Here is a 12,398-nt window from a genome sequence, read left to right as displayed (position 1 = left end):
TGCAGGTACATGAAAAACTCCACAAAACTAGTTTCCAGGAAGAAAAAAACCCAACAGAACTACCACCACTGAGCACTTCAGGATATGTTCTGCCAGTGCGGTGTTCCTGGCCTGAAATGGTGATGTGGAAATACCATCATCTCCAGTTGCATAAAGAACTTTCAGATGATGCAGAAACAAAGAGGGAGATGCTACTCCTGGGAACAAGACAAGTCAAACCAGGCTTTGAATGGGAACTGCAAGTTTTATATTAAAAAAAGCCACTGCATACTAGAGCTGTTTTATGTAAAATTTAATAGAATAAGCAGTTACTGCTTGTGTTTGTATTTTTTGTGCTTTGATCTTTGTCCCTCCAAGCCAGTTTTTTTCTTGTTCTTATTCTTATTTTTCACGTTGTGAGTTTCATAATACCGGACTCCGACTTTCTTGGAGCGCTGCTGCCTCTCAGCTCGTCTTCTCTGCAAAGACACACAAAACACATTAGTAAATCCACAGTATCCACAGCCTGAATTTGTTGGCATTATTTCATGTTGTTCACTTTGCATTCCACATGCCTTAAGTAAAATAATTTGAAACCAAACGTTACTGATGTGTGTATATGGACATCAATACAGAATCCACCCACTGCCCATCTAGTTCCAAACTTTCCCATTGCCCAGCTCATTTGTTGTACTACAAAAAAATCACACTTACTTCTTTGGATGTAAGCTTCTTGCAAGGCTGTTTACCCAAATGGTCATCATCATCATCATCATCTTCTTCTGCTTTCCTTTTTCTTTTCTTCTCTGTGCTGCCTGCTAACGGCAGAGATCACATACTCAGGCATCTTCCAAAACAGCATGCCAAACTTAAGACGGGGGTGACCATCCCATCTACTTCAGCAAAGCATTCCTTTGGTCATATTTTAACAGCTTCTACCAAACAAACCCACAGGTTCCTTACCAGAGAATCACTGGCTACTACTATGAAAATCACTCTCGAGAAGCCAATTGCTCAAAGCCCCAAAGTCCAGAAGAATTTCATAGTCTTGTCAGAATAGGGCTCTCCCATGCAATTTTGCATTTAATCACACTTACTATGGAAACCAAAGCCACAGACTCTTGACGTCACCACAGTAAAACCTACAGCCTGAAGTAGCTCTGGGCTTTTATAATGTCGTAAACCCCTTCCGCTCCCTTTGTGTAACATTACACCATGTGGAACGGAAGCTGCTCAGACTGCAACCCGTCCTTACCACCATTCTTTTGGAAACACAACATTCATCTTCACTTTACCTTCATTTGCTAGGAGAGGGACATAAGTTACTGTACAGACAGGGGTTCTACAGAAAGGCTACAGCAAGGCCATCAGGCAGCCCTTAGGTGAGCTACAGAAAGATTTAAATAGCTCTAGGGGGGAAAAAAACCCCTTGCAATCAGGAGCTAGGGAATGCTTCTTCCCCTAACTCCCTCTCTCCTGTTGCTTACAGGATTTCTAAATGTAGATTAAGAACACCTACTAATCTTGTTTTACCTCCGACTTCAGTTTCCTTGGGTTCTTCAGACTTCTGCATGGATTTTGCAAACACTTTTTCACTCAGCTGCTTAGGGATTCTACAAAAGACAAAATAAGCAAAAAAAGAATGTTGTGATATCAGCCACTCGAACAACTTCCCCAGGGAAGCGGTTGATTCCACAACACTGGACACTTAAGGGTGCTGGGCCAGCTTGTCTAGACCAGGCTTTTGCCAAGAAAGGTTGGACCAGGTGATCCTTGTGATCCCTTCCAACCTGGGATTTGATGATTTTATGATATTGCTACCCAACAGAATGCCAACAGATTTCTAAACCAAAGCTTAAGAGGCAGCCTTCCAAAACTGGAAACATTTTCAATTATCATGGCAAATAGGACTTATTGGAATAACATTTCAAAACCAAACTGCTGCTTAGCCAAAGTTCAAATACCTATGGCTTAAGTAGGTAAGCCGTGGCAACTCGTGTGTGGCAACACAGAGGAACCAGTCACACAAGCCAGGGATGGAGGGAAACGGCAGCAGAGCCACATTAACCCTGTTTCCCTGCTGTGGGATACCTGAGCCACTGAACAGGTTCAGATACCTTATTGCTGAGAATCTCTTGGCTTTGGCTTTATCCAGAAATTTTTTGTATTTTGCAATCTTCTCCTCCAAAGCCTTAAGAACTGTCTTCGAGCTCTCCCTGGCACCTGGCACAGCCAACTGCGACTCCCCCTCTACTGAATCCTGATGCGACTCATTTTCCTCTTTCTCCTCTTCCTGCTCCTCCTCTCCAGCAGAATCACTGTCAGTTTCATCAAAGCCTGGCACATCCACAGGAACCAGGTCTTCTTCCGAGAACTCAGGTGCCACATTAATCTTCCCAAAGTTCTGCCGAACATGTGACATGAGTTGCCTCATTTCGGTCTTTGTATTATTCTTCTGTTCTGCTGGCTCCACACTTGCTGCTACTGACTCTGGGGTTTTCTCCTCATTATTATCTTGGCTTGATGTCACAGCTACTTCCAAGGCAGTAGGCTACAATAAAAAGTGCAATGGATACATTAACCACAAAATCTGTCCCAGCATCTCTGAGAGCAATCTCCGTTTTACCTCTGGAAAAAGCGTAAGATGAGATGCTTGTAAAATGGCTCAGACATCTCTGCGAAGAGCATTGCTACCTAATCCTCACCAAATGCGAGTGTGCCTGAATCACCAGACTTGGGCAGCACCCAAGACATGCATGGCCCAAGTTACATGGCACTCCAGGGAAAAAACAACAGTGAATACTGTTAGAAAAACTGAATAATACATGAGAAGAGGCACGAGCATCACGTTCTTACCTGGGGACCTGTTTCTGCATTCGGTGGCTTCACAAAGAATGGAATTCTGCCTCTCTGCCAGTCATTGAGAACCATCTTGCTCACGGTTTGTGTGTCAGGTTCACCACCCTGAAAGAACCCAGTAACAATTTATGTCCACATTCGCAGGACACACCACCTTTCTGTTACCTGCAAGCAACAGAAACATTCACATTTCCCACGTTCAGTAACAGGCCACATGCTATTTCAGCCTGCAAATGCAGAAAGTTGTCATACCTTGAGCAGTTTCCCAGTCCTAGCAGCAAGTTTCTCAAGGAAGTCTTCAGTATCATTCCAGGAATCAATTTTGTACGTCTTCCTGATGTACTCTGGTTTGGCTCTTTCCAGCACAGCACTAATGTGATCTTCAGGGCTCTTAATCTTTTCAACTTGAACCTGAAAATGAACAGTAGAATATCAACCCTTTGCAAAGGATGCATTCATTCCTCTGAACCCGTCACATTGGCAACAGCAATTATTTTCCAGCATTTAGTGCAGCTACGTACCACTCCCTTCAGCACAATGTCTGTCTCTGAATCTCCAGATGGATAAACTACACCTGGGCAGTCGATGAGAAAAATCCGCCGCATCAAGGTGATGTATTGCCACACCTGAAAGAGATCGATAGTTCCCCGTGTCACCTCCTCCCACGCAGCCCTTGGGTCTGCTTTTTGTATGCACGGTTCTAATACACAGGAGTCACCTCAGGAAGTTGGTATTAACGCACAGAAACACAATATAACTTGCTGTTTTTGTGAGCTGGCCAAGATGCACTGCACCTTGCTCCTTCTGCATCAGCCAATGTTATCCCTACGGCTTTCCATCAAACTACTAACTCACAGGACCAAGGTGAGGAAACTACAATTACGACAAACTCTGATATTCTCTGGTTTTCCTCTTCCACCATTCTTAACTTTAGTGATATTTAGAAGTAAAATATACAAGCTAACAAAGAAGATTCCTGTAACTTTGTCTTCACATTTACCGTCACATTCTTGAAGAAAAGCGTTAGAAAACCAGCACTAGCAGAGCCTGAGAGCACAAATACACCCAATCATTTGATTTGGGAAAGCACAGACACTGAGCCAGGGCAGTTGAGCGTGCAGCTCCCAGCAGCACAGGACAGGTCACACAGCCTGCACAGTTCAAGTGCTTGGGAATGTCATTGAGTTCATTTTACATGGGTTCTGCCTTTGACAATACACTTACGTAGTTATTTTTTATCTCTAATGTAGGGATCTCTTCCTACCTTTGTTTCACCTGCGATAGGGGCCACATTGCAGACCTTCTTAGACCGTAACGTATTGATCACCGAGCTTTTGCCAACGTTCGGGTAACCGATGAAACCCACGCTGATCTGTTTCTTGTCAGAGTGTAACTGTTAAGAAACAACACATGTCTTCAACACCACACAGAGCAAGGCTGATGGTCAGACCCACTTGTTCCAGATCTCCTCGGTCTGACAAACATTTTGAAGATATTTGAAGGAACGCTTTCTCTCCAAGGAAGGGAACTTTATTGATGGAGTCCTTTGCTGATGGAATAGCCATAGGAAAGCGCAGTGAGCCCCAAACACTAACAAAATAAACCACTCCATGCTAAACATCCCCCCCAAACAACAACACAATCCCTCCCAAATTGTTCTGTACCTTTCCAAACTGCCTTAGGAGCTGTATGAAAGCACCTTTGCCAAAAGGGTTCGTGAGGCTGGCGTGAAAAGCAAGCGTTGGGTACTCCTGGGAGAGGACAGCAACCCAGCGCTTCTGTGGAGGAAAACACGATGCGGTGAGGGATCCTGCGCTGCAGAGGCGTCGAAACAATCTGCTTCCGAGCACACAGCGTCTTCACTTTGGTCACAGATGTAACCATCTACGAAAATTGCTATGTAACAACCTTTGAGGCATTTCACCAACCCAACACTAAAAGCACTGAGCATTGTTTTTATAAGAGACAAACAATTTCCCAAAAACGCCTTCACTGCTAGCTAAAGCTAATTAGTTTAGCAATTTAAAGCAAACCAGCTGTGGTGGATATGGATCTTAAGCAGACTAACATTTAGCATACTCCGGAGACATCAGCTGAACTGTTAATCCAGACAGAGGAAGTAGAGAATTTGTGGCTGGCGAGTGTTGCCCAACTCAGCCAAACTTGGACAGATTTACATTGTAATTGTTACTTTTACAGCAGACGAGCAGAGAGCTCTCATTGCTCCAGTTACGTTACACCCTTTGAGACAGCATGAGGACTAGCAACAGAATTAAAGCAGAGGCTACAAAAGGAACAAAGAAGGCCCAAGGAATAACAGGCAGGACTGTGCTTACAGTAGCCCAGGTAGGAACAAGATCACATTTGTTCAGGACAAAAATGAGATGTTTCCAGTGTTTCTCCTTTTTAAGATAAGATTCCACATGAGGGGAGCGAGTGCCCATGGGATCCCTGGCGTCAAGAACTTGAACAACAACATCTGATGAGTCTATCACCTAAAAAAAAAAAAATGCAGAAGGAAAAGATTTCACAGAAAGTAAGACATCTCTATACCTTCAAAATGAAAACCAGTACTTTTCTAAACTACATCACTAATTTAAAAACCTCGTATCCTTCACGAACAACTGTTACATCCCCATAGACTAGTGAAGCTCAGAGCAACATGCACTGACCCTCCACAGCCTCCCTTCCCCAAACCCGCCCCAGTCAGGCTGGGCAGCTGAGCAGCTCTGATCTGTTCGTGTGCACCAGGAATTGCTCGTTGCGCTCGGGAAAGAAAACACTGCACCTGAATGGGAAAATCAACTGCTTCAGTAGACAAAAACAATGCTTGCCATCCATCCTGCAGCAATTCAATTCTGCCTTTTCATAAAGGATCAGGACATAAAGTGTGTTTTCTGGATCAATATGAAACACACACCAGGCAGGAACCTGCTGTTAGCCCACAAAGCAGCTACAGCAGGGAGCTGCCATTTCGTGAACTTGTTTCACAGCTATTTCCTGCACTTTTGGCAGCATTTTACTGAAATCTGTTTTGCTCTATCGTTCCCAGTGCTTTTAGATCCAAGTGAAAAGGTTTCAAGCTACATTCAGAAATTCAGAGCAAAAGCTCAAGCAAGCGCACACCTAACAGTCATGGGGAGCACAAAAATTGCTCTTACAACCCTCATTCCTTCTCAGTCTCCGTTTCTCCAGCAGGCAAGGTGACTCACGGGGAACTGAGGCTCAGCGCCTCCCAAAGATGACCCTTTTTAGCCTAAAGAAACTAAAGACTCTCTGACTGGTTTACTTGTGGTGAAGCCAACACCCTCACTCTGCCAGTCCATCTCTAGACCATAGACGGATGTTTGTTCCAGTGGACAAGAGTTGAAGAATCGAGCTGAGTCAGGCAGAGATTTGAACATTAACCTCTGCTCCCTTCTACAGCGGGTGTTCTTGGTTCCCGTTTGTGTTCCGTTTCAGTACCAGGAAAAGGCTGTGTGGTTCCTAGTCAGTCCATTCAACGGGGTTGATGGGAAAGGAGAGGGAGTGACAAACTCAGGACATCTCTGCCTGAAGAAAGTCACTGTCCAAATGTTACTAAGAAACTTTACAGCAAATTCAATTGTACCAATGCTCCCCAACAGAGCAATAAATGGTTTTCAGAGCTTTTCTGATTATTGCTGTACAGGATTTCCAACGCTGTGCTGAAGCACCTGACTTCACAAAGGCTGGAAGACAGACCTGACTCTGCTGCTCACCTTGTAGAGCTCACCCCAGATTCTCTTGGACTGTCCCTTCTTATATATTTCCTCTTGCGCTTCATCCCTGGAAGTGGATTACAGAGACATCAGCACCCACAGTAACAGGTTACGGTGTAGTCTTCTCTAAAGGAGAGGAGGCCCAAGAGACAGACAGCCGGGATTCTGCTCCCTTCCCCATGCCCTGTCTGCCCATCTGTGGAAAGAACTCCCAAAACACGCGATTCTTCCACCTGCCCACTGCTCAGTTCCCCATCCAACCCAAAACACGAGCTTGGAAATACTGTGACACGCAACAGAAACTGAATTACGAATAAAGACAGAAGGGTCCTATGGAAGCAAGTCTGGTTAAACACATAAGGACAAAACAGGATTAAAATTCCCAAATTCAGCTAATTTCACTTTCCTTACTCCTCATACAGTAACAGCATCGATGGATGTACTAAATGTTTCTTTAAAAAAATAAAGGTGGCTTTTCTGAATTTAAACAACGGATAACTTCTCCTTTCTGTTTACCTTACACCAGTGTCTTCCGTCACCAGATCTCGGTCCTTGCCCTGATCGTACGATCCTGAGGAGGCTTCGGCGTTCTCCACCAGGGACTGCACGTCGCTGGCAGAGAGATTTGGCCTTTTCCTCTGCGCTTTTGGGCCAAACGTTGTTTCAAATGTTTCGGTGTCAAGAATGTGAACTCTGGAGGTCTAAGGAAAAACAGGTTGGTAAAAAAACCCACAAGCGCTGTTTTTTCCATCTCTCGCGACACGCCATGAACAAGACCTTAGCTCCTCACAACCCTGCAACCTGTGACAAGGGTTACAGGCACTTTCCTAACAATGTTTGAGTTTTCCAGCTTAATCTTTGAGAAACATAACAATGGATATTTAACAAGCAACAAAACACATTGCACTTGCCAGAGAACTATGCTCCAGTTCCCTCAGCATAAATTATGTCAAATGTAATTAAAGGTACAATGATGAAAATTTAGCTGCTATCTTTGATCATTTCTTATTTTTCTAACAAGTGCACAATTCTCGACAAATTCACAGATTTTTGTCAGGGGTAATTACAATCAAGACTGTAGATTTTAAAGCCTGTAATGAATGCCAGCTTTTCCTGGAACTGCATCCAATTCATTGCTGAAAGAAGTTATTTGGTTTTGTAATGCACATTTTAGTTGCTTATAACTTTCTCCTTAATTTAGGTAATATTTTTATGACATAAACCTGGAAAGTTTCCATGTGAAAAAATAGCTAGCAAGAGCCCATTCAGATGTCAGGAAAGAAACTTGGTAATAACTAAAACTTGATGTACAAGAAATGAAAGGCTGCGTGCACAAGAATTTCCAATTCAAGATAAAAATCACCGCAGCACTCACGTGAGGTTTAATCCGGTCATAGAAAAGGGACATCGGCAACTTCCTCTGCTTCATGACCACCTTGTAAGGATCTTTCATGACCGTTTCCATCTCTTCTTGAAACTTCTGCAGGGATGATTGCTTGATCACACGAGTATTTCCTGCATGTAAAAACAAATATTGCACCTTACCATTCCTCAGTTTAACGGTTTCAGAGACCCCAGGTACACTAATAAAATATTAACATTCTACTTGGAATAAAACATGCCAGTGACTAAAAAAAATAGAATTTTACTTAAGACAACCCCCAAACTGGCATAAACAAGCCAACCCCTTTCCTCCCACCACTTAAAGAAGATTTTAAAAGTATTCTATCTCACACAAAACTGCAACCGCAATTCAGAAATAAACACAATGTTCAGCAACTTTTAAGTTTGCTGAGTGTGAAAGCTGAGGGGAAAAAAACCCCAAAACTCACCAAACCATTTAATATTTGGTTCCACTCTTGCCACTGTGCCCGGTGCCACCGTTGACTGGTACTGCAAAGGCTTAATCACTTTGCCATGTTTGTTCCTAAGTGAGAAACAAGTACACGAGTCAGTGTGCCCAGAGCACCCACCCCCACTGCTGCTGGTCACCGGACCAGCAGCCCCTCCACACCACCCAGAGACCCCCAGTGCTTCTTCCTCTGGAACCAGCGTTGCTCTTCACCAGACCAGGAGCACCCACCCCAGCCCCACCTCCATACCACCCAGGGACCCCCAGAGCCCCTTCCCCTGGAGCAGGAGCCCCGCGGTGGCTCCCGGGGCTGCCCTGCGACAAAAGGGGCTGAGCACACCGGCACCAGAGGCCAGGCTGCCGGTTTGTGCCCAGAAACTCGCTCCCTGCGCGGCCCCAAAGGGAAACCGGGTGCACGGAGCCGCCTGCGCCCCGGCTCACCGCCGCTCCTTCTGCCGGTACATGTTGAGGCGCCGGATGGTGGCTCGGTCCCGCATGTTGTTTCCTCCCGCGCCTCCCACGCGATCTGCGGAGACAAGACAGAGTCAGGGCAGACCCAGTGCAGCCCGGCCCGGCCCGGTCAAGGCAGGCCCGCGACCCCCGCACGAACCGGGATTGGTGCTGGCGCGGGAGGGGTTGATGGTGCTGCGGCCTTTGTAGCGTGGCTTCACCATCGTGCCGAGCGGAGCCGCCCGCGCGGGGCCGGGCCGGGCCGGGGAGAACAGGGGGAACCCGGAGAACCGGGAAGCCGCTCCGCCACACGGGCCGCTCCAGCCAGGAAGCGGCGGTAGAAACGCTTCCGGCGTAGGGGTCGGCGCCATTACGCACTTCCGCTAAGCAATCTTCCGGCTGCGCAGGCGCATCAGGTTGCCCTGACAAGCACGTGTGGCCCCCGGTCGCCATGGCAACGCATGGGGCCGGCCCGGCCTTGCCGCCCCGGTTTCCCCGGTTCCCCCGGTTCCCCGATCCCCCCGATCCCCCGGGCCCGTTCGCAGCAGCGGATGGGACGCGTGTGTTCCGGGCCAAGCTCCCGCCCTGGGCACCGCCCGCCCGTTCAAAGCGGCGAAGGCCGCAGCGAGCAGGCGCTGGCCCCGGCGCCGCCACTGCCCGTGACCGTTGGTTGTTCCAGACACACAATTAGAATCGTCCGGGCCCTGGTTTTTTTCCTGGGTTACCGGCTGTGACTTTTTAAAATTAGAAATAACAACAGTGGCGTTTTTTCTATGCATGTAGAGAATTGCATAGACAGAAACTTAAGTCAAATTGTATGTCTAAAGACAAAGCCTACGTTCATGTTAGTGCCAGATTTTAACAGCCGTTGGAAAGACTCTCACCTTGGGGGAATTAACAAAACTCCACTGAAATTGTGTTAATTTATAGCAGAGATCGGGCTGGGGCGGCACTGCCCAGCACGTCGGGGAATCATTCCCCAAACGAAGCTCTGGCCCGTCGTCTCTAAATACTCATTAGCAGCAGAGCATTCAGAGCTGGTTCAATTTCCTTCTAGTTCTGCTAATGCTTTTCTCAACCCAGAACAATAACAGAGATGCTGAGGTTTTGTTCTTTTAATGATTTTCAGCATTTCGCTTTTAGGTAGTGCATAGTCCCGGGTGTACAATGAAGCCCTAATGAGTCAAGGCTTGTGCGATGTTTTGTAAGATGGCAGCCTTCAATTTTCAGTCTGTTTTAGTTAAGCCTACAATTTCCATTTTTTCTCTTAATAGAATTATCTATGCCTTGGGCATTCAAAAAATACACATTGATGTGGGCACGAAAAATTAATTCCAAATTGCAGATAATTGTTTAAGCTATCAGACTCAGGGCTCATGTTGAAGAGTTTTCCCAGGACAAGTGTGTTTTCTATTAGAGTTGATATCAATCTGTCAGAAGATCCTTTTGATTTTCACATTTTTAGACTAAATAGTTGAGTAATACTTGCTCTGTTCTCCCCCACTCTTTCTTCCTTTTCCTTAAGAAAACACTCTTTTTATTGTTAGCAAGATACTTTGGAGTGTATCCAGACAATTGCTGCCTCTTTCTGTGAAAGGGCAGAAATCGCTCGCTTTAGAAATGAGGTTACGTCGTGGAGAACTCCTATTGCAAATGTGTCTGAGTTAATTGTTGTTCCCACGTTAAAGCTTCACCGGGGAGGTCTCAGCGCGACTGCCCGGCCTCGCCCGCGGTGAGCCCGAGTGGGCCACAATCCCCTATTTTCCATCTTAAGAAAAGATCACACTGATAATGTCTGGGAATTGCATTCAAACTGGAATAAATTCACCCTTCCAGCCCATGCTCCTCCCAGGCTTTCCCTGACCAAAGCTCCATGACTGGGGCTGGCAGTTCATGTTCTACTTGCAGTATCTCTGTAGCCGGGGTTGTTTACTTGTGTATCCGATAACATACCAGTCAGATTTTTACTCTAAGAAAATAATTTTTTGTGGCCGTATGACTCACAAGCTTTTCATCTGCTAGTGATGCATCCTCCTGTTTCCATTTTTAACTTTTTAACGGGCTGTTGTCCATCCCGTGTGCGGACAGGACGGTGGCAGATGCTGCGTCTGTCAGATCTGCCAAACGGCCTCAGCTCCCTTGACAAAATGAGCCCGACCATCCTGAAATCAAATAATTTTGAATTTTATGTGGCCTCTTCCTTGTCAAAATCCCAGTGAATGTGGTTCTGTGATGCTGTCAGAGTGACTCATCACCATAATTACATATGTTCTAAGGGATTATTCCCATTGTATTATTAAAAACTAGTGATGTTTGATTTTTGGCAGGGACTGCCTTCTTTGTATGATCTACAGATTTTGTCAATTAAATGAAGGAAAAATAGATTTCCAAGACTTCAGAACAAGACTGGACTTGTACTCAGAGCACTTTCAGTGTGGTATTGAGCTACTTTGCTTTATTTAACAGGAGGAAGGCACCGCCAGCCATCTTGCTCTCCTTGTTGCAGCGATTCCCTGCAGAGCACAAGGACAGGACTGGGCCCTCAAGATCATCCCAAGCACGGCCGCAAGGTTCCGTCGACGGTTTATCACCACAGCAGTTTTCCCAACAGTTCCTCAGGAGCAGGTTTTTGGGGATGTCGCCTACAAGGCAGCGCCCCTGGGCACACGGCTGCAGGTTTGGCAGCTCCTGAACAGAAACGAGAGTGATCCCAGATCTGTTTGCCTTGGATCCCAAGTTCTGAAAGAGACGAGGCAAAGCTGGAGGGAGGACGACATCGAAACCAAGCAAAAAGGGCAAAAGGGTGCAAAAGGCCTTGGGGGCTGCGCAGCGCGGGCAGGGCCAAGCCCCGGAGTTCGGTGATGAACAGCAGCCGAGGCTCCAACCACGTGGTTCTGCTTCTGCTGGAAATAACAATATATTATCTACCTGGTTGCCTGTTGGTTTTTTTTCCGGTAAGATCCTGCTGCTCTTCAAAAATCATGGAGATTCTGGCAAGCAGCTCCATCTAAACTATGGTTTGGCATTCGGTTGGGTATAATATATTATCATGTGTATAAATGCCATCGGCACGATTTATTTATGGTGACTGGTTAAATACAGCTGGTATTCCTGTGATTTTAATAGAGGGTTTTTAAAAAAATGTTATGCCTAACATCTCTCTTTGTGAACACTATTGACTTAATAAAATCTGTAAATATATATAAAATATCCTTTTTAATGTTCTCAGACAATGTAATCCAAATAATAGTATTAGGGATAACCTGTTTCACTATCCTACTCGATTTCCTTTCATCAAAGCTGAGATTTCTTCTGAGTGAGAAATCACTTTAACATAAACATGAGCTAAAAAGTATATACATTGCCTCCATCTCCATGGGGGTAGAAAGCTAGTAAATTATTGTTTGAGGAGTATGTGTGCACACACTTAGCTTGACTGCAGCTGATGAAAAATACGGATTTATATTACACAGAGAGGATAAGAACATAATACAACCAATCTGTGTTTGGCGAAATTT

The 12,398-nt window shown here is 45.6% G+C and overlaps 1 protein-coding gene across 2 annotated transcripts; it reads right to left on the bottom strand.

The window, feature by feature from the left end:
* Positions 1 to 277: 277 nt before the first annotated feature.
* Positions 278 to 9,233, bottom strand: GNL2 (G protein nucleolar 2). 2 transcript variants are annotated; one of them, XM_065650614.1, is made up of 16 exons: positions 9,041 to 9,233; positions 8,872 to 8,956; positions 8,411 to 8,505; positions 7,954 to 8,093; positions 7,095 to 7,279; positions 6,579 to 6,645; positions 5,175 to 5,333; positions 4,503 to 4,616; positions 4,103 to 4,231; positions 3,360 to 3,464; positions 3,091 to 3,249; positions 2,836 to 2,943; positions 2,097 to 2,530; positions 1,513 to 1,592; positions 694 to 797; positions 278 to 458 (listed from the first exon to the last, which is right to left on the bottom strand). In XM_065650614.1, the coding sequence occupies exons 1-16, from the start codon at positions 9,102 to 9,104 to the stop codon at positions 309 to 311; spliced, it is 2,178 nt and encodes a 725-aa protein (XP_065506686.1). In that variant the 5' UTR covers positions 9,105 to 9,233; the 3' UTR covers positions 278 to 308. The 2 variants fall into 2 exon arrangements, with proteins under 2 accessions (XP_065506686.1, XP_065506687.1); XM_065650615.1 differs by having other exon boundaries at positions 694 to 794.
* Positions 9,234 to 12,398: the final 3,165 nt, after the last annotated feature.

This window comes from Caloenas nicobarica, chromosome 23 (assembly GCF_036013445.1).
Source record: "Caloenas nicobarica isolate bCalNic1 chromosome 23, bCalNic1.hap1, whole genome shotgun sequence".
NCBI lineage: Eukaryota > Metazoa > Chordata > Aves > Columbiformes > Columbidae > Caloenas > Caloenas nicobarica.
The sequence above is the reverse complement of the archived record's forward strand: the minus strand, read 5'-3'. Positions and strand labels throughout refer to the sequence as shown.

Coding starts and splice junctions, on each gene's coding strand:
- GNL2 (XM_065650614.1), bottom strand. CDS start 9,104: ATGGTGAAGCCACGCTACAAAGGCCGCAGCACCATCAACCCCTCCCGC. Junction 8,506..8,871: donor TACCGGCAGAAGGAGCGGCG/GTGAGCCGGGGC, acceptor TTTCTCACTTAG/GAACAAACATGGCAAAGTGA. Junction 8,094..8,410: donor ACCAAATATTAAATGGTTTG/GTGAGTTTTGGG, acceptor TTTTACATGCAG/GAAATACTCGTGTGATCAAG.